The sequence below is a fragment of the Pleurodeles waltl genome, chromosome 1_2, assembly GCF_031143425.1.
Source record: "Pleurodeles waltl isolate 20211129_DDA chromosome 1_2, aPleWal1.hap1.20221129, whole genome shotgun sequence".
Classification (NCBI taxonomy): domain Eukaryota; kingdom Metazoa; phylum Chordata; class Amphibia; order Caudata; family Salamandridae; genus Pleurodeles; species Pleurodeles waltl.
In genome coordinates, this window is record NC_090437.1 from 10,583,346 (window position 1) to 10,604,638 (window position 21,293).

The 21,293-nt window shown below is 44.8% G+C and overlaps 1 protein-coding gene across 4 annotated transcripts in view; it reads right to left on the reverse strand.

Annotated features, from left to right (window-relative positions):
• The window catches only part of BTC (betacellulin), a 245,214-nt gene that overhangs the window by 201,805 nt on the left and 22,116 nt on the right, over positions 1–21,293 (reverse strand). For all 4 annotated transcript variants that reach the window (XR_011203821.1, XR_011203824.1, XM_069235472.1 and 1 more), the window contains exon 2: positions 5,273–5,371. Coding sequence is in view for 2 of the 4 variants with exons in the window: in XM_069235472.1 (XP_069091573.1) it covers positions 5,273–5,371 (99 nt within the window). In the remaining 2 variants the exon portion in view is untranslated. The remainder of the gene's footprint in view (positions 1–5,272; positions 5,372–21,293) is intronic.

Here is a 21,293-nt window from a genome sequence, read left to right on the forward strand (position 1 = left end):
GTAAGGAGCCCCACCCCTGAGTCCAGGAAAGCAGGGGTACAACACAGAAAGTTTCCTAAAACACACTAGAAGTCGTGGTAGAAGATAATGCAAAAACCAGAAGAGACTGCAAGACACCAACAATGGATTCCTGGACCTGAAGACCTGTTGAAGAAGGGGTCCAAGTCCAAGAAGCACTGAAGTGTCCAGGGAGAACAGGAGCCCCTGCTAACCTGGACAATGGTGCAAAAGTGGAACCACCAGTCAGAAGACAAAGTCAGTTGTGCACCAAAAAAAAAAAAGAGTTATGCGGGTTCCTGGTTGGTGCAGAAGATGTCCCACACCGGATGGATGAATGCAGTCTGGTTTGCGTCACTGGATTCCACCAACAAGCCTTTGTAAACGCAAGCTTGCGGTTAGTTGAAAATGGCGCTGCCTGGGACGAAGAGGGACCCGATGGCATCTACCCAGGAGGGGAGACAGAGGGGGCTCTCAGCAACTCACAGAGCCTCAGAAGACCAGGCAGCGCGCACAGGAGTCCCTCAGGACGGGGACAAAGAAGATGCAAATGTGGGCCCACGCAGCACAACACAAAGGTTTCCCACGCCGCCGGAGAACTCAGGAAGCTGTGTATCACAGGATGGAGTGCTGGGGGCCTAAGCTGTGCTATGCATGAAGAATTTCTTGAAAGCTCGCACACAAACCTTAGCAACTGCAAGTCAGGCGGTGCACTGGGGTACTGTCTTGCGTGGGGAGGCAAGCTCTTACCTCCACCAAAGTTGGACAGCTGGACGTTGGGACTGTCAGAGTCACTTTAGTCAACCACCCGTGTTGCTGGATCTAGCAGGTCGTCTGGAGAGGGGGTCCAAGCCATCAGTCGTCACTGCAGAGAGGTGCCTGCTGAAGCAGGGAAGTGGCTCCATCACTTCAGTGGAGATGCCTTCAGTTCTTCACATGCAGGCTGAAAACAGGCAGTCCTCGGAGGATGCACAACCTGGAAACTGTTGCAGTTGCTGGCAGGAGCTGAAGTTACAATGTTGCAGAAGTCATCTTTGCATCTTTGTTGCAGTTTTGTAAAGTTCCTGGAGCAGTCAGCGATTGATCCGTCCGTAGAAGATGAAGTAAAGGATGCAGAGGATTCCTGCTAGAGTCTTGCAATCCAAATCTGCAGAAACACCCAGAGGAGAGACCCTAAATAGCCCTGAGAGGGAGACTGTTCACCTAACCAGGTAAGCACCTATCAGGAGGTGTCTCTGATGTCACCTGCTGACACTGGCCACTCAGATGCTCCCAGAGTTCCCTGACCATCCTGAAAACAAGATGGCAGAACCCAGAGACACTCTGGAGGAGCTCTGGGCACCACCCCTGGGGTGGTGATGGACAGGGGAGTGGTCACTCCCCTTTCCTTTGTCCAGTTTCACGCCAGAACAGGTACTGGGGGGGGGGGGGTCCCTGAACCGGTGTAGACAAGATTATGCAAGGAGGGCACCATCTGTGCCCTTCAAAGCATTTTCAGACGCTCTGGGAGGATACCCCTCCCATGCCTGTAACACCTATTTCCAAAGGCAGAGGGTGTAACACCCCTCTCCTAAAGGAAATGCATTGTTCTGCCTTCCTGGGATTGAGCTGCTCAAGCCCCAGGAGGGCAGAAGCCGGTCTGTGAGGTGGCAGCAGCAGGGGCTGCAGTGAAAACCTCAGAAGGCTGGTTTGGCAGTACTGGGGGGCCATGGTGGAGCCCCCAGAGTGCATGGGATTGTGCAACAATTCCCAGTTGTTAGACACCTTACTTGGCCATATTCCGAGTTACCATTGTAACCTATATGTGTAGTGCACACTTATAATGGCGTCTCCGCACTCACGAAGTCCCGGAAAATGGGCCTGAACGATGTGGGGGCACCTCCACTAGTGCAGGGGTGCCCTCACACACAGGTACTGTGCTCCTAGCCTTCAGGGTCTGAAGGTTAGCTATATAGGTGACTTATAAGTGACCTGGTGCAGTGAAGTCTTTGTAAGGTCTCCTTATGGGTGGCAAAAGAAATACTGCAGCCCATAAGGATTCCCTGGAACCCCAATGCACTGGGTACCTATGTACCATATACTGGGGACTTATAAGGGGGGTCCAGTATGCAAATTTGGAGTGAAATATATAGTCACTAGTATGCAGTGATACATTTAGAAACAGAGGCTGCATGAGCACTGGAGTTCTGATTAGCAGGACTCCAGTGACAATTTAGAAAAACAGTGAAACACACTGACAAGCAGGCCATAAACCATAAGTACTGGGGTCCTGGTTAGCAGGATCCCAGTGACACAGTCAAAAACACACTAACATCAGGGAGAAATTGGGGATAACATGCCAAAAAGAGGGTACTTTCCTACAATCCCAGTACGGCAAAGTCACTATTATGCATTAAGTTATGTCATATGATTAAAACTTGTTTTTCCCAGACTAATAAGATATTTTTTCCAAACGTTTCACTATATAATAGTTTTCTTCTGACTAATGTAATTTCAATAGTTTTCCTCATCAGTTTGCACCTTTTAAGCCTATGTTACCCTATTTTTTACTTTTACCCTGAAACTTTCTGTAACAAAGTGATACACAAAGTATGGCCCTCCTGACCTTTACATGCGGCCCCTGGTTGTTCACTTGATTCAGCACTAACATTAAAAAGATGTTAAATTAACAGGCAAACCTTTTTTAATGGTTAATTGAAGTCAAAGAAAGGAAATAACTAGGTTGTGCTGGACCACTTAACTTTAGGAACACCTTTATTTTAAAGCCATCTTGCGTAAAAGTGTGACAATATAATAAGACCTCTTCAAAATTAAAAAAAATGTGTATTTTATTTACATGCAGAACTATTTCACCTTAGTACATCAGGATTATATCCATGCATTGAGAAGTATTTTCTTAAAATTATAGTTTTCAAATATGAATGTAGATATATTTATTATTCCCCCCACATGGACAACAATGCCAATAGTGAACTAAGGGGCAAGTCAGTTATGTGCACTCTTCGTGTGGCCTGACTTCCTGTTATACATGAACAACATTATAGTTTACTGAATAAAACACAGGAGAAGGTATTGTGGAGTGCACATCTTGAAGTCATGTATCTTGAGGATAATGAAGAAAAAGGAGAGAAATTGACGTATAACAATTGCCTGTGGTCACAGGTTGGTAAAGTGGGGAAGCTATGATTAATCCCAGGTTTTCTGGTTTCACATTGTGCAATTCAGCCACTGGATGTATATGCCTCGCTTCCCCTATACCCTATCCTCCTCTGACCATCACACTGCTGGCATCAATGTGGCCCTCTGTCACTTCACAGACCAAACATTGTGGCCCCTGGAAAATGTTTGCGAGTACCCATGCTCTAAAAGGCCTTATGTTAATTTACTTCAATCAAGGGAAACATAACTCCAGTGTAATGGTGTCAAACTACAGGTGATTGACAAGGGAGATTTAAGGTGAAACTGATGGGGTAATGGTAAGAAGATATAATGGAGACAATGTAATGAGGGTACCCCACTATAAAGTTCTCTGTCACCCTCCCTGCCTTTACTCTGTCTGCTGAGTGTCTAGAGTGGCACAACGGGCAATAAACAATGGTTTGGAATGCTACCCGAGGCATTGTCCATTGTTAGACTGTTTGCAAGCATTTGTTCATCAACTTTTGGCTGTTTGATTGGAAGTAGAATGCATGGAAACACGAGACTAGAGTAGTTTTCCAAACCTACTACTGCCAATGTTTATGAATTCTAGAATGTAGTAAATTTGCACACAATTCAAGGAGTATTACTATGGGGCAGATTTGCTACTTTTTTGGTGAACCAGCCACTAATGACTATATTTACAAAGAAGTGCTGCAAACCACCAGAGCAACCAAAGTTGCTGGTTGTTGAGGGCACAACTGTGTTATATCTTCAAAGAAATGTTGCAGTTCTGCTCTCTCTACGGCCTGGTGTACTTTGGGCTGTCTGGCCACAATGCAGACACCATTGTGCCATGGTGCAAGGGTGTTTGTGGTATGGTCAAGACAGTTTTTGGTGCAAGATGTCGTATCTTCCTGCATAAAAAAAAAAAAAAAAAAAAAACTCTCGTTGGAGTCTTTTATCTCCTTTGTATATGTGCTGCAGAATGTGGCACACAGGCAAAGAGGACATAACGAGGAGAAATAAAGATATTTAGCCTCATTACACCAGCCTCAGACATGAGCACCATTTTGGTGGAAATCCATGTCTACAAATCTTTGTAAATATGGTTTGTGTCAAAACCCATGGGATGGCTGGATGCACAGAACACCCATGCACCACCCATGGAACATTTGTTTGGATCTGTAAATGGCAAAAAGGATTTTGCATGAAGGGTGTGACAAAAAAGTATTGCAACCAGACAAAATCTTTGGAAATCTAGGTCTATGCAAATATGGGTTTGCATCAAAATACATGGGTGGATGCACAGTGACTCTCATGGACCACCCACAGAATGCCTACCGGACGCTAAGTAACACAAAACAGTGCAACATGGTGCACTGTGTTACTTTTTCTTACAGTCACATAAATTGACATTCGAAAGGCTTTGTAAATACCAAAAAGGATTTTGCATTGGAGCTCTATCCAAAAAGGACGCAACCCCAAAGCAAAATCTTTGTAAATCTCGGCCTAAATAGATTTCAGTTCATGATCCCCCCAAAAATGAACATGTAAAAACCTTTATTGAAAACAGGATGACAAAAAAGCCAACATACATAGCAGACATGACTCAGGGCCCCCACACCAAACTGCCAAGAATGTATTTAATTGGGGGTGTAACACACCAACCACCCCTTAACTACCCAGTTTAGAAACATAGATGGACGGAGGAGTTACATTACAGTTTACCTCATTGAGTTGATATATGCTATGCCTGCTAACAAAGGCAGAGGTCAAATACCAGTAATGTGCCATATAAAGCTTGCACACAATTATCTGTCATAAGGCAGAGGTAGCCCTTCCTATAAAGCAAGCCGTGAATGGAGCCAGGTGAACGCCATAACTGAAGGGAACTCAGTTTCCAAACATGAATGGTAAATAAGAGAGGAAGTTGCGAGTATTTAAATCTTTGCACATTTACTCTAAACAATGTGCCGATTCCAATGTCCACTATTTTACCTAGGTACTCTTCAATCAGACTATTATGGATTATATTTTGGGCCTCCTTTCGATTTCACAAATCAGTGTCTGCTAAATTACATTACATAGAAATATTCTTATCCGATTTTTACAATTAGTATTAGTCTTTTATTACCTGTGCAGTTCTCTTCTGCTTCAGCACAGAGCGCCTCCTTAAGTTCGTTCTTGGCTGTTGAATTCCAGTCTGCACCGATACATCTAAGAAAAGTGAGTCCTTGATAGAAAATAAGAGAAAAGAAAATGACACTCTTATGATGGGAGTTTCTTTTTAACTTAAAAGTTGTTATTTTCATGTTCCACACAAAGGAGTAACTGACTGGCAAGCTAACCACTTCTATACACAGCCTCCATGTCTGAGCCCTTGCAGCAGACGTGCACCTCCTGAAGAAAGAACTACAATCCCGGGCTGCACTGCTAGTGTGGCTGTTGTTCCAGTGCCGGAAGTTGAAGTAACCTAGACATTTTATACATCTGCAGTAAACCGTTAAAATGTGACAAAAAGATTCACCTCAACAACCTAGCAAATCAACTACATCCTAAAAGTAACAAAAAAAACAGTAGTCTTTAAAAGTTCGATTTCAAATATATTTGGTAAACCAGCCTGCCATTGGGAACAAGTATGGTTCTTTAGGGAACACCAAAATCTGCACCCATACACGTACCACACTTGGTGTAAATGTATGATCTTTAGAAAATCATACATGTTTCTAGAAGTATGTCTGAAAAACTGAAGCAGTTGCATGTTTCTCCAGGAGAACCTTTGGAAAACATGTGCATGTTCCGTGGTGGTGGGTGGGGTAAAGTGGTGAGGGGCAGATGTTTGGTGTTAGAAATTGGGTCTCAAGTTGGCATATGTATGTACTTTGTCCAAGTAGAGACCACAATCATAGTCAGGGTAAGTAGTATACACAACCTAAATTCATCTCTGCTCACCCTCTAGTAACTTGGCACAGAGCAGTCAGGTTTAACTTGAGAGGCAATAAGTTAAGTATTTGTGCAACACTTAAATTACAGTAACAGTGAAAAACACTACAAAAAGACTCCATACCAGTTTGGAAAAATAGAGAATATTTATTGGAGTAAAACAAGACCAAAATGACAAAAATCCAATTAAAAGATTTCAAGAAGTGAATTTTTAAAGATTAAATCCAGAAACAGTGCTTAGGAGTCAATAGCGCTTAAAGGTTACTTAAGATGGGGGCGTGGCCAAGGCATCAAGATGGCGGATGCACTTTTGTAGTGCTCCGGACCGCTCATTCATCTGCCTTCAAATTCGCCCAGAATCCGCCTTCATTAGTGGCATCCTCTTGCCTAGGGGGGCATTGCTATTCCCCTCCCGGTACACTGGAAACTTTGACCGGCTTCTCGACCGGTTGTGAAGAAGAGAAGGGCCGGGGCGACTCATGCCCATGTTACCGGCCAGCGTGGGCGGCCGACGGCGCAGAAGTGCTGAGGGTCCGGGTGAGCAGCTTTCGCTCCCCTGCCGTGGCTATCCAGAAGCGGGGACGGGGATTGATCGCTTCCCCCCCTCCCCATCCCCCCTCCCGAACAGAGGAATTCGACCAGTTCGTCGACCGGCGGTGAGGCGACTAAGGGTCAGGACGACCCGCATCTAAGATGGCGGCCGGCGGTGTGGGCTGAACCGAGGGTCCGGGTGAGCGGAGTCGGCTCCCTTGCTGTGGCTGCGACGCGGAAGACTGTGCCTGGGAGGGTGGTGCGCCCACCGGTCACGGAGATCGGCTCGGGATTGAATTGAGCTGGCCCAACGTTGGAGACAGCGGCGGCGATAAGGTACAGGAGCGCAGATGGGGGGGCCCAGGACACTGAAGAGGGGGGCTGTGCTAGTACCGGGGAACAAAACCCCCCTCTCGCCTCATTTCTCACCCCCCTTTTTTCCTTCCTTGGAGACAACAACGGAAGAGTCACGCTGAGGCAGGCGGAGATAGAGCGTGCAGTACACCATGGAACATCCCCTGCTGGCTTCCCTTTTCTTTCTCCCTCATCTCTGTTCGGGGCTGTGACGGGGGGTGCAGAAGGTTGGGAGGAGTTGAGCTACGCCAGAGAAGGACATGGCAGGGTCATCTCTCGGAGCCCATTGAAGACAACTGAAGAAGATAGGCATCTGAGATCACGTTGGGGCACCGAAAACAGATCTAGACTAAATAATCTCAGGGTTGTGGGTCTGTCGGAGGCCACAGCTGCGGTGCCCCTCGCTACGTTCCTAGAAGACTGGATTCGCTCCTGGATGCCAGCGGACAGTCTCATCCCATGGTTCGCCATCGAACGAGCTCACAGAGCTCTACAAATGAAGCCCCTGCCGGGCTCTCCACCTAGACCGGTGATACTTCGCCTTTTTAATTTTGAAGACAGAGATGTGGTTTTGCAGGAGGCTCGCTCCAAAGGAGACCTCTTTTGCAATGGGGTTAAGGTCCTCCTCTTTCCCTATTATACAAAGGACGTGCAACAACAATGGCGTTCATTTCTTGAAGTCAAACAAAAACTGAGAGCAATGAACATTCAGTGCCGTATTTTATTGCCCGCGAAGTTGCGAGTGGTTCATGGCAATAAAACCTCATTTTTTGAGCAACCGACTGCGGCTTGGACGTGGTTGACTGAGGAGCTGCCGCTCGGATCGATGGGCGGGCGCCTCGGTCTGGCGCAGACGGAAGACCGGTCTAGCACCCAACAGAAACGACTGCATGCCAAGCAGCATCGCACACGTTCAAGGAAACGCAGGGAACGCTTTGGCTCTCGCTCGAACTCCCCATTAGTGGTCGCATCTGACAACCCAAAAGATACACAGCTACTGAAGGGGCTTGGGGAATCTGAGAGAGACCTGAAGCCGCAAAGCTCACCGCGGGCTGGTTCGGACTCATCTGAGAATACTGACTTATCCTGCAGCCCGGCACTATAACCCTATGAACGAAGACAACTCCAGGGAGGGGGCTACTTGCCATGATGAAGAATTAATGCCATACATAACTAACTACCATGAATTGTACTTCTTTAAATGATCCGACGATATGGAGGGGTCCACCACTGCTCACTCAGTTATTGGTTTTTACCCCACTAGATTTGGGGGGTAATGCTTATATATAGGGGCGACAGATGCTTCTGGGGGGGGGGTTTGGGGAGTTCAAGTCCTATATTAAGATATTCACTATTGTTTAATGTCGAGTTGACATGTTTGTTTGTTTTAGTTGACGTACAGGACAGAAGGTACAGAGACTTCATTGGCAAAACAAAGTTCTTGTTCAGGCCCATAAGAGGCAGAAGAGGGGGAACCTCAAACCCAGAACAGCCACACCCAGGGGTAGTGTTGTAACATCTTCCTACAATTATTCTGATGAGTCCAATATAGGCTATCTCTTGGAATGTTAATGGTCTTTTAGACAAAATTAAAATGCACTGCAGTATTTACCATCATACATAGATATTGACCTGATGTGCTCCTGCTACAGGAGATGCACCTTGCGGGGAGCGTTGCCCCTTCCTGCAGCGGAGGGGTTTTGATAGGGTGTACCATGCAGGGTTCGCACGGGGATCACGGGTGGGGTTGCGATTCTATTACACCGCTCCTTTCCTTTGACAGTGGTACAGAGTTGGAGGGACAGTCAGGGCGTTTTGTGGCCATTACTGGAAGAGTTGAAGGGGTAACGATGAACATAGTCAGTGTGTATGCCCCTCCGGCGCTGGTACGCGGGACTCTCAGGGATCTGACCCAGTTTCTCCTAGGCCTGCCTCAGGGGGTTACTATGTTGAGAGGAGATTTTAATGCGGCTCCAGACCCCGCCTTGGATGTAGTCGGTCCGATACCGACTCACAGGCTCGTTATGGCGGCGAGCCTTGCGGACTGGCTAGCGGCTGCATGACGCGTGGCGCTATGGCACCCGAGACAAAGGCAGTTCACCCATACCTCACAGGGCCCACGGCTTACAGTCCCGAATCAACTTGATATTGCTGCCCAGTATGGATTGTGGTGCCCTCTCCCACATTGAGATTCTGACGCGAGGTATCTCCGACCATACACCACTCCGTTTTGTGATGAGCCATACCCGACCGCTCAACCACCCTATGTGGAGGCTAAATGCTTGGTACCTGCAGCTCGAAGCATTTGTGGGGCACCTACCACAGGCGCAGAATGAATACTTTACCCTTAACGACGGTTCAGTGTCCTCTCCTGGCACCCTACGGGCTGCAGGCAAGGCCATGCTGCGGGGGGTCAGCCAAGGGCTAAATGCGAGAGATAGAACGCTTAAAAACCCAAAACATCGAACTATTGGAACTGCGGGCAACACGTATCGAACGTACACAGGAAGTAGAGCCCAACAAAGTGGCGGCGCGACAGCTTTCCTTAATACATGAGGAAATTAGGGATTTATCTCTAGAGGCAGCGAAAGCTCTATGACGAGCGAGCACCGCGAGAATCTATGTTTGGGGAGACAAGAATGGAAAGTTGCTGTACTGGTTGGTTTCCCACCACCGGTCCTCTAGTACTATTCCTGAAATCTGGGACGGGGTGAGGGGCAGAGTTGAGGGACACCAGGAAATAGCGAAGGCCTTCGCCCGCTACTATGGAGCGCTTTATAAGGCCTCGGAATCGGTTGATCTAACCCATGTCCGCCTGCTACTGGAAGACATTTCCTTGCCGTGGTTGCCCCTGACTGAGGTGCAAATTCTAGATTAACCTCTTAGCGAGGAGGTCGTCAGCGGAGCCAGAGTTAGGGACAGGGAAAACTCCGGGTCCTCACGGTTTCCCGTCAGAATACTATAAAACGTATAAGGCTGACTTGGGGCCCTGACGGTTGGCTCAGTTCATGGAGGCGGAGCGGCGTGGGTCTTTTCCAGGAGGGCTGGATGCCGCCACCATTGTAGTGCTCCCCAAAACCCAACCCCCATCGCTACACTGTGCGGATTATAGGCCGATATCTCTGATTAACTGCAAGGTTAAAATTTACGCTACTATCCTTGCAATGCGTCTCAAAAGAGTCTTGCCACAATTGATTAATTCCGACCAATGCGGATTTATTGCAACTCGGAGTACTCGACATTGTATCCGCCATCTACACGTGGCCCTTGCTGAACGTCACCGACTGCCCTGGGACCTGGCTCTTCTATTCATCGACTTTGAGAAGGCTTTTGACTCAGTAGACTGGGGTTTTCTCTTTTTGGTGCTTTGACGGGCGGGTATCGGACCGAGGTTTTGTCACCTGGTAAAGGTACACCCTTCGGCCAGGGTGCAGGTCAACGGGACCCTGTCATCAGTTTGTGAAGTCCGACAAGGTACGAGACAGGGTTGCTCGCTGTCTCCCATTCTCTTTACCCTAGTTATTGAACCACTGGCTCAGATGTTCCGGTCTGATACAATATATTGTGGTTGGAGATGGAGGCACACCCGGGAAGATAGAATAGCCTTATATGCGGACGACGTCCTGCTGTACATGGGCACACCAGGTGTGCCGGGCCCGCGCTGCCTTCTTTTAAAAAGCTATGAAATGGCATCAGGTTTAAAAATGAACCCTACAAAATCGATGCTTGTTCCCTTGGTCATCACCCACGACTGTTTTGATTGGCAAGACACAATACCCCTCTATAGATTATGTTTTAAATATCTCGGCGTTTGGGTGACTCTCCTAATGGAACTAACATGGGCAAAGAACATAGATCCGCTTCTGGCGCGTGTCAAGACGGACTTACAGAGATGGCAGTCACTGCCGCTGAATGGAATGGGCCGTATCGCTCTGTACAAGATGATGGTTTAGCCTCAGCTGTTGTATGTTTTCCAGAACTTAACCCTCCCGATCCCACGTTCATGGTTCCGGGCTTTGGAGGTAGCCGCGGCGCTGTTCCTCTGGAAAGGAGCCAGGCACCAAGTGACGGCACAGTACTGCCAGAAAGGAATATTTGAAAGGGGCCTGGGTGCCTCTGACCCATACCTATACTACCTGGCGACCCAGTTGCTAGTGATTCATGATTGGTTCACTGGAGGATGGTCGGATCCGGCATACCAGGTGGAACTGGAAGTCCTGGGATTCCCGCGTATCCTTGATATGTTATATGGTACACCCGTTCCCCCAAAGTATGGAAACGATTACCAGGGCGGTTTTCTTGGCGTGGCGGGCGGCACTGTGACACACCCATTGGAATGCTGTGGTTACTCTCGAGACTCTGCTGTGGAGGGGGAAATGGATGAGCGCTACTCTTGCGCTAGAAGAGTTTGCGGAGTGGGACTTGCTGGGCATTTCATTGGTAGGAGCTGTGTGGAAAGGAGAGACACTAAAGACATTTCAGGAATTACAGACAGACTTTCAGTTATCCCGCACACAATTCTTCAGGTGCCTTCAGCTTAGACATGCCCTAAGAACACACCTTCAGAGGGCGCGTCCTCTTCCTGAATTTAGCCCATTTGAGGCCAGGTTGCTTATGGGGAGTCTAGATGGGAAAGGGGTCTCGCAGATCTACAAAATGTTAATTTATAATACACCAGATGACCTGAACTCGAGTAGAGCAAAGTGGGAGGCGTGGGTGGACACCCTAGACGACTTAGAATGGTTGGAAGCACTGAGAGCCCCCAGGACCCTGGCTGTATCGGTGAGGCTTCGCACAATATAATTCTACTATCTCCACAGAGCATATTTAACACCTGTCAGGCTCAGTCGAGATGGATTGCGGCCCAATAGTCAATGTCCACGATGTGCGGAGGAATTCGCGGATTTTTGTTAATATGGTTTGGTCCTGTCCAGTACTGCAGATATACTGGGAAAGGGTGTTAAACGAATTAAACAGGATATTGGAGCCAGAGGTACAGCTCTCTGCTAGATTAGTGTTATTAGGGGTAATGGAGGACGTGGTGAGATCCCGGGCGAACCGCGCTCTTGTTGGTGCAGCCCTGCTGATTGCCAAAAGGGAAATTGCCGCGGCCTGGAACTCGCCCTCCGGCCCGTCCATACAAAAATGGAGAAGAGGAATGGACTGGTGTGCAAACCAGGAGAGGTGGGTGTACGAATCGAGAGGATGTCCCAGGAAACATGAAAAGATATGGGGTGAATGGCTGGAGATGCTGCTATAGGTCAGAGTGGGAAACAATTCCCTCATTGTTAAACTTAGCTGGAGAAACACGCATGTCCCCTGAAATGTCATAGGTCAAATGTCAATGACTCATGGAATTGAAACTTGTTGTGCTGTCTGTACCAAATGTTGGAGAATCTGGTTTGTTTAAAAACAAAAACAATAAAAAATTATAAAAAAATAAAAATAAAAAATAAAAAAATAAAAAGAAAGAAGAAGAAGAAGAAGAGTTTACTAAAGGTCATGCTAGACCGGGGTAAATTCAAAGTTGAGGCCGACACAGATGGAAGGCAGGCCCATTGAAAAAGTACCCTGTATAGAGCAAGCTTCGATGCCTTGATGCGCCAGTTCAGATCCGTGCACTTGGGTAGATGAGTCATCGAGCCTTGCAGTCGGGTCCCGCATCAACGTCGAACTCCGTGGAGATGCGTCCTGAGCTATGCAGCAATGTCTTCGGATCGGAGGTGTGTCGAACCTGCATCATCCAATCAGCAATGCGTCAGAGGGCACTGCAGTGGTTCCACATGTCGCAACAGCCTCAATGTTTTGCTTTTTGATGAAAACATCTGCAAAGCCCATACCTGAGGCCTACGACTGGAGGGGGCACCTCAGGCAAGGGTAGGACTCGCAGACAGCAGAATCCAGAGGCAACAGCAGAGATGCAGGCAATTGTTGATGTCCCTGAGACTGCAGAAGAACAGGGGGCAAGCCAACAAGCCCTTGGAAAATCTTGGGCTCAATTATGTAGAGAAAAGATCCAGTCCTTCTCATTCCAGGCAAGAAACAGTAGGCCAACACAGCAATGCAGTTAGAGTGGTAGTTCCTCCTGGCAGCACAGCAGTTCTTCTTCCTGGCAGAATGTCCTTGGTTCCAATGGAGTTCCGATTTGGTGGGGTTTGAGTGCCTGTACTTACACCCAGTTGAGCCTTTGAAGTGGAGGAGACTTCAAATAGAGACATTGATGTGCATTAGGTCCCTGTCCTTCCTTCCCTGGCTCCAGACACTCTACAAGGGGGCTACGCAGTCCTTTGTGTGGTGAGAGAGCCATATTCAGGTGTGTCCATTCCTCCCGCCATCTAGCTCAGGAAGACCCATTAGTCTGGTGACAGGCCATCAGGATGCAAATGTCACACCCCCATCTCCTTTTGTGTGGGATTTTCTAGAGGGAACGCACAAAGCCCAGCTGTAATCCACTCCAGATGTATATTCAGAGACAGGCAAAGGCGTAGAATGGTTAAAGTAAGAAAATGCCACTTTCTAAAAGTGGCATTTCAGACTTACAATTTCAAATCTGACTTCACCATAAATTCAGATTTTAAATTGTGAGTTTAGAGACACCAAATTCTACATTTCTATCTTGTCCCAATTGGAAACTACACTTAAAGATGTTTTAAAGAAATCCCAAAGATAACCTACGAGAGAGTTACTAATTTTTCACTACCAGGTCACGTTAAACCTAAAAGTACATGTCCAAGTCTTTAAATACATTGCACCCTGCCCTCGGGGTTAACTAGGGCCTACCTTAGGGGTAGCTTACATGTAATAAAAAGGATGATTTAGGCCTGGTAAGAAGGTACACTTGCCAGGCCGAAACGGCAGTTCAAAACTGTAAACACAGATACTGCAGTAGCAGGCCTGAGATATGTTTACAAGGCTACTGTAGTGGGTGGCACAATCGGTTATGCAGGCCAACTAGCAGCATTTAAATTTAAATTTACAGGTCCTGGGCACCTATAGTGCACTTTACTGGGGACTTACAAATATAAAAAGTATGCCTACTGTGGGTAAACTAATATTCCCATGTTTAGAGCACCTGCACTTTTACACTGGTCAGCAGTGGTATGGTGCCCAGAGTCCTAAAGCCAACAAAAACTAATACAGCAAAAAGCAGAGGGTAACGGCAAACGGTATGGGCATGACCATGCAGAAAGGGCCAGGTCCAACATTTGGGTATACCCATAAAGAATGAATGTTTGTGGATGTGAACAAACGGTGCATTCGAAACATGGAACGCTTATTGCCTTATCCCAGGAGCAAATGTACTCACACAAAAATGTCCATGTGATTAAGTCCTTCACCTAAGACAAACCCACCATCTGTGATTTCCAGAAGCGATCATGGTTGTGTGTTTGTGATTTGCTTTGTGAATCTCTCCAAAGGTCTTCAGCCCATCTTTATGAATACTCAAACGCAGAACCGGTCCACTGGGAGGGCTTAGAAACAGCGTAACCTGCCATGCATTTTTGAGAGCAGAGTCTCTGTTAATCCACAACTGAAGAAAGCACCCGTAAGCCTGCCAAAATATGCATAGCATGCATGACTCATCTTTAAAAAACGTATGGTATATTTGAACATAACAGCTCCATGGGAGCTAGTACTCCTCAAAAAGACTCAGATTCAAAAACTATTCAAGACTTTCTTTCCACAAAAAACCTGACGTTCCATTTTGCACTGGCAATGCTGAAGACATTATGTGGGCAATTCTCCTCACTGCAAAACGTGCAGAACACATTAACAAAAGTATATCATCCAAAAATCGATAACACTACAAATTACTTACTTTTGCATTTCTATTCTACTATGTGGTGAAACGCGCTATGGGCCTGGTAGATACTTCATAGATTTTAAAATATGTTTTCATAAAACAGTACTCGAAATGCTCTAACATGTACTTCTGTTATGCTGATCACGAAAATGTATATTTGCTGTTTTCAAACTCATGCTGGGATAGCAGCAGTTTTAATTGTGTGCTTTACATAGGAATCCACTCACAGTGGATTGCCAATGATTTCCAATAGCATTAATCTGAGCAGTAATAATGAAGGTGTGACTGTCTAGATGACCGAAAGGACACTAGCCTTGAACACTTTCGCGCATGCCATGTTAATACCCAATATGACTAGGAAAATGCAAGGAACCTTTTCCCACGGCTGCTGGTGCCCCTGGATTCACTTGCCAGCTATGAGCGGCCCAAATGTCCTGTTATTTTGTGGGTTTGGTGCCGCGGGCATGTCAGGTGCAGCCTGGCCCCTAGCACTCTTTCTCCCATACTGGCCCTCCTCTCCCAACAGCAAACAGTGCACCAAGGACTGTAGGGGCAGAAGAGGATCAGTCACGCACAAAGTATGACGGCGTATGCTGGTGGAGCGATTGTAAATGCGAGTCTCCGTCTGCATTGCATGTCCCCTGATGTATTACTGTGTCGGGTTAAAAGAAACTGTCAAATCAAAGGCAAAGTGTCTGCAGTCTAGGCCTGCTGAACTGGGAGGAAGGAAGCAGCAGCCAAATGCAACCTGCTGGGCAATGCGCCAAGACAAGCACTGGAAGGCAAAGACATCAGGGAGGTGAGGGCAGATGGATGATGGTAGGAGGGTGACTAGAACTGGTCCTCACAGTGTCGGTTACTATCCAGGAGCCCTGCCCTGTCTGTCGGGTGCTCTCCATCTACTCCACATTTACCGCTTGAGAAGTACCTGGTAAGAGAAGCCACTGGTCCATTAGGGCCACACATCCTATGGGTGCTCTTTGCAAATACTGAGCACTACTGTGACCCACCCCCAAGCTACTGTTCACCTATGTGTTAACAATACAGGGTTTGACCCTGTTCAGGAGGATGAGTAGGAGTACATATTACTATAAACAAAAAGAAAGTTCCATCATTTACTACTGATTATCATTTATTTCGTGAAGTTTGGCAACATGCAGACTTTATTCATCAAGTCACCTTTTATCAGATAAGAGTGAATTGTAGTTATACAGGCCAAATCATATTTCCATGAAAATAACATTACAACATTGATATATGCAAGACATACATCTATACGGCAACATGAACACTTGATAAGAGCGATTTTAAGCACTTCAAATAATTAGTGTAAATAGAATGAGCCTCATTCCCAACATTTGTTTTAAAAGACTTGTTTTTCAAAGAATAGCCCTATACGGTTTGTTACCTAGTTGCTTTCCAGGGTGCTTGAACCTAGTACATGTTTTTTTTGGTTTTTGTTCATTTAAAAGAAGGCACCAAAGCAATAAACGGTAATGCCAACACATTTCAATTTCATATACGAGGACCAAAAAAAAAAAAAAAAAAAAAAAAACAACAAGATCTTCGGGGCATATACAAAATGTAAGTGTAAGCCGGGTGTGTCTTTATAGAAACCGGTGATCTTGTATCCTATCCGTGCTTAAAAAAATATCTATGTCTACATAACAATATACTCCTAAACAATGAAAGTTCCTGGAAAATAAGGAAATAAGTGATGTGTGCCAGTTTCCCGAATTTAGACTTTACCCATCTTTCATCACCCCACGCGCACCACCCTCTTGGTCTCATCTGCTGATTTATGCCTTTCTGTCAGGCTCAGTTATGTTGTTAGGTACAAACTAGGCACCTTTTGTTTATGCGGTTCGATTACTTGTGGGTTTTGCGCCTTTGCAGTTTCTGATCATTTTGCCGCTCCTTCGTGCTCTAGGTTTGTTAAACCATCATAGGGAGTCAGTGCCTTCGTTTCTTTTGGCCTTTTGCTTTCAGGTGACACATATGTGGTGCCTACGCCGGGTATGCCTAGTTTTTTGCCCCGAGCTGTGCCCTCAGGGAACCACTTTTTGCAATTCAAATTGCTACTTTCCAACCCTTCCTAGGCACCTTTTGTTTATGCGGTTCGATTACTTGTGGGTTTTGCGCCTTTGCAGTTTCTGATCATTTTGCCGCTCCTTCGTGCCCTAGGTTTGTTTAACCATCATAGGGAGTCAGTGCCTTCGTTTCTTTTGGCCCTTTGCTTTTAGGTGACACATATGTGGTGTCTACGCTGGGTATGCCTAGTTTTTTGCCCCGAGCTGTGCCCTCAGGGAACCACTTTTTGCAATTCAAATTGCTACTTTCCAACCCTTCCTAAAAAATATAGATTATATTACTTCCCCAAAGTATTCCAGGACTGAGTTAGAATAGTAAATAAGTTTCCTGGAATATTTGGAGGAAAGTTGTTCTTTCTTTCTCCAAATATAGCTGACTAACTCAGGATAGACACTTTCTTCTTTTGGCATCTCATGCACAGCAGAGTTGCGTTTTGACTTAGGATGCTACCTTCAAAATGAATGGGCTCAAGAATACATATGTCTACGTGGCCAGAAGATCCAAGATCGAATTTACCCCAGATTGTATGGGTCTTCCAGGTGGTGTCACAGGATCCCTATTAATATTTAGTACTCTATCCAGTACTGCTGTCCTTGGATGTTTATTGATCAATTAATTAATTTCAGTTTTTGAGAGCTATTCTTCAATCGACACATCACCAATTAGTGCGTTATTCTCAGCCTGTACTTCTTCGATTAGATCATGACTCACTGTTAAGTAGTGTTCAGTGTTACTCAATTGTCTCTCAATTTCTAGTTCGTAGTCTTCCCAGTTTTGGATTACCATAGCACCTGCTTTGTCTGTCAATTTGATTATAACTTCTTCCGATCGTTTCAAACAACGGAACTGCTACTTCTTGCCCGCCTTTCCAGGACTTTGTGTGCGTACCTGCAATCGCTCACTATCTATCTCAGGCTTCTCCAACAAGTAGCTTGTGAGCTGCTGGTACCATCTCCAGCTTCCTTAAAGTGTGCAGATCTACCGCTTAAGTAGCTTTCGTTAGGCTGAATTAAATAATGTATGTATATCAAAATTGAAAAGGGTGTGTTGTTGGTGATGCAAATGTGTGTATTGTCAGAATTTTTAGGCTGTTTGGAGAAAAATGGTTGATTTCCCAAAATACATTTAAAGGGGATATTTGAGTGATAAATCATTTGGTGCTGGGGAGACTTATTACTATTACATTGGGGGCTGGAGCTTTGCAGCTATGGCTGTTATGCGGGACCTATATAAGAGGATTCAAAATTGATAGTGTCTTTTTACACTGCCACTGGAAACCCTGCTTGATACATAAGGTGATCACTGTTGGTAATCCTGCATGGAGTGACCAATAATGTAATCTTTTCTGATGTGGTCATTATTACAACACTGATAATATTGGTAACTCATGATAATTTTAATTGAATATGAGTAGTCCATAAAAATGATAAGGTTGGAGACCCCTGATCTATATATTTTGTTTTTTTAAAGGGTACAGATTAGACTTTGCTGAGCGATTTCAGCAAATCTATGGAGGGAACTAAATTAAAATTGCACAGTAAAGTCTTACAGTGAATTATTAAGTCACATGGTTGTTATTAACATTGTAACTGTACTAATGGCTTTACCATACCAATGCTTTTTAACTAAAGTCTTTGACGCAAGGCATGTTTACACTACTGGCTAATTGTGTTTTTTAAATGGTTTTAATTAACTGTCAATAAAAGGGTGATATATTCCTTCATTGTTTTGATTCAGTCACAAAGTATAGTGAAGAAAAGGAGGAAGTAAAACATCTACCTTAATTTGACAAGTGCATCTGCTTCATAGGTAGCCATTGTTTTTTTAAACAGTTGCCATACCACCTTAAAGAACAAAATAAGGCAGTCAGCCATTTGCTTCATAACACTTGAAAATTCAAAGATTGATTTGTGCATACTTATTTCCATATGACATACAACAAGAAACAATTTGTTGGGTGGAAAAAATATTCTAGGAGACACATACCAATAACAGCATCAGCTGAAAGACAAAAAGCTTATCTTGAATAATCTATGTGTGTTTGCTTGATCTATGGAGTTGCTGCAGTAATAAATTTCAGGCACTGCTGGAAATCGACAATAAAAACTTGATTTGCATTCATATTTGAAGTTTGAGAGTTTGTCTATCTTGGAAAAGATTTAAACAAACTTAATGGTTTACATAGTAATATATATGTTAGAGTAGTTAAGCAGGAAACTGTGCGTTTTATTAATTTTGTAAAATTTTGCCATGGATCCGCAGATTTTTTTTTTTTTTTTTTTTAAAGTGTTTTTGGCCCCTGGCAGGGGGGTCTCTGTGGAACCCCGCCACGAGGCCTAGGGAGTCAGGGCATTCTTACCCTGCCCCCTTGTCTTTTTTTTTTTTTTTTAAACGTTTTTCTTCTCAGGATTCATCGAGTCCTGATTCCCAAGCTCATTGCCACCACTTCCTGGTTGAAGTGGTGGCAGCCAATCAGATTTCACCATGAGATCTGTCAGATCCAGGGAGGATTCACATCTCTAGATATACATACATATTTTTCTTTAATAACTCCAAAACTACTGAATGGATTTACACCCAATTACAACAAACACTCTTTCTGGACCAAGATCTAGCTTTCAGCCAAAATTGGCGATATTCCGTTCAGTGGTTCGGGCTGTATCCTTTCTAAAATCCCTATGTGAAATTGCAAGGGGAAAATGTGTTCGAGGACCCCCGCTTGGCGAATCACCCCAAAACATTCCAGACTGCAGTTGTAGAGAGTGGTAAGTAGTTTTGAACAATTTTGTGAAGATTCGTCAAACGGTGCTAAAGTTATTGGCAAAACAAAAAAATGCTTTTCCTATGGAAACTAAGTCCTAACTATAACTACATACTGGCGGCTGCCAGTACGTTATACACACACACACAAGTGCTTTAACCAAAACAAACTGTTCACACTTATGCAATAAAAACATATGTATTAACATGTTTTATATGTCTTAAAAATAATTTAAAAGCATTTGATACATCTGTAGAATCAGTCATAGACTACAACAACCATAAATACAATAAAAATTCCTAGCTACATATGTTTTAAAATGCATTTTAAACTTGTTTCTTAGGGTAGATTGCCCACTGTCCATCTGCCACAGCATTTAACGGTAACTGGAATGTAATGGATGTACCATTTTAAAAACCATTTGTTTGATTATTAATTTCAATCTGCATAAGAATTCTTTGTATCCTATGCATCTGGGTTTACAAGAAATCATCTAGAGTTAGCCTTGGGAAACCAGGAGACTGAGGACTTTGCTCCAGTTATCACCATTCAGTGCTACATCCATCCTAGGAGAAATGGGTACATTACATAAGAAAGAGTTATTTTACTGTTAAATTCTTTTCAACTGTATGAAATGCAGACAGAAGTCTTAAATGATCGATTTGGAGGTCAGCCTTGGACGTTTTCATCCATGTCAGGCCTAGACCTTGAGAAAAATCTGGAATCCCTCCTTCTGGCTTCACAAGGCAATGCCACTCCATGATATTGAGAGAGTATCCTGTTGCTTGGAAACATTTGAAAAAGGTAACATTTTCTTAACAAGCATTGTAACACAACTGCAAAGGAACAGTTACAACCCCAGTACATCACCTCCACTACACTGGCCTACTAACAAAATTATTTCTTTAGCATTTTCCAAGCTAATTTGGATAAAACATACATAAAGTATAAAAGAAAAATGGAATTCGGTTGGTCTCCCCTCAGCCCTGAGACAACGTTCTGACAGACAAAGTAGTGAAGGCAATGTGTGGGTAGGTTAATGTAGTGACCTACTGATGAGAAACCAGTAGGTTGACCACAGCGCCAAACACATGACAAAAACCCTTGACAAATGTGTGACTATAAGGGGGGGGGGCACTCATGTCCTGGACACAAAGGTAACCAAAAATTAGGGTACCAATCTAAACCAAGTAGGTCATAAAACAAATGTGCATTCCTTTGTGTGATGCATGGAATAATTGTGACATAGCCATGCATATAAAACCTAGTGAAGCCCTGATGAAGGCAGATGACCCATTAGGGCTTAAATGAAGGCTCAAATATGGTGACTAAGTAAAAGTGGATGCGTGATTTACCACAATTCATCTGACATCCATGTAACACGGTTCTATCCATATAGAGGGTACCCCACTAAAAGCGGAAAAACCTAAAGGATATACCAGAAGATATTTTAGTGAGGATCCCTGTTAATATTTAGTTTGTTTTAACTGACCACTTACTCTCCGGTTGAGTCCTCCAAGGTGCATCTTCCTTGGTGTTGATAGGACATCAATGATGAAGCAGGCCACAACAACGAGTGGTTGAGGTGAGCTAGCCAGATCTTTTTGGATGCCTGTGGACAATTTAGGATTTAAAGAATTATTCACTTCTTTTTTGACCATAGTACATTTG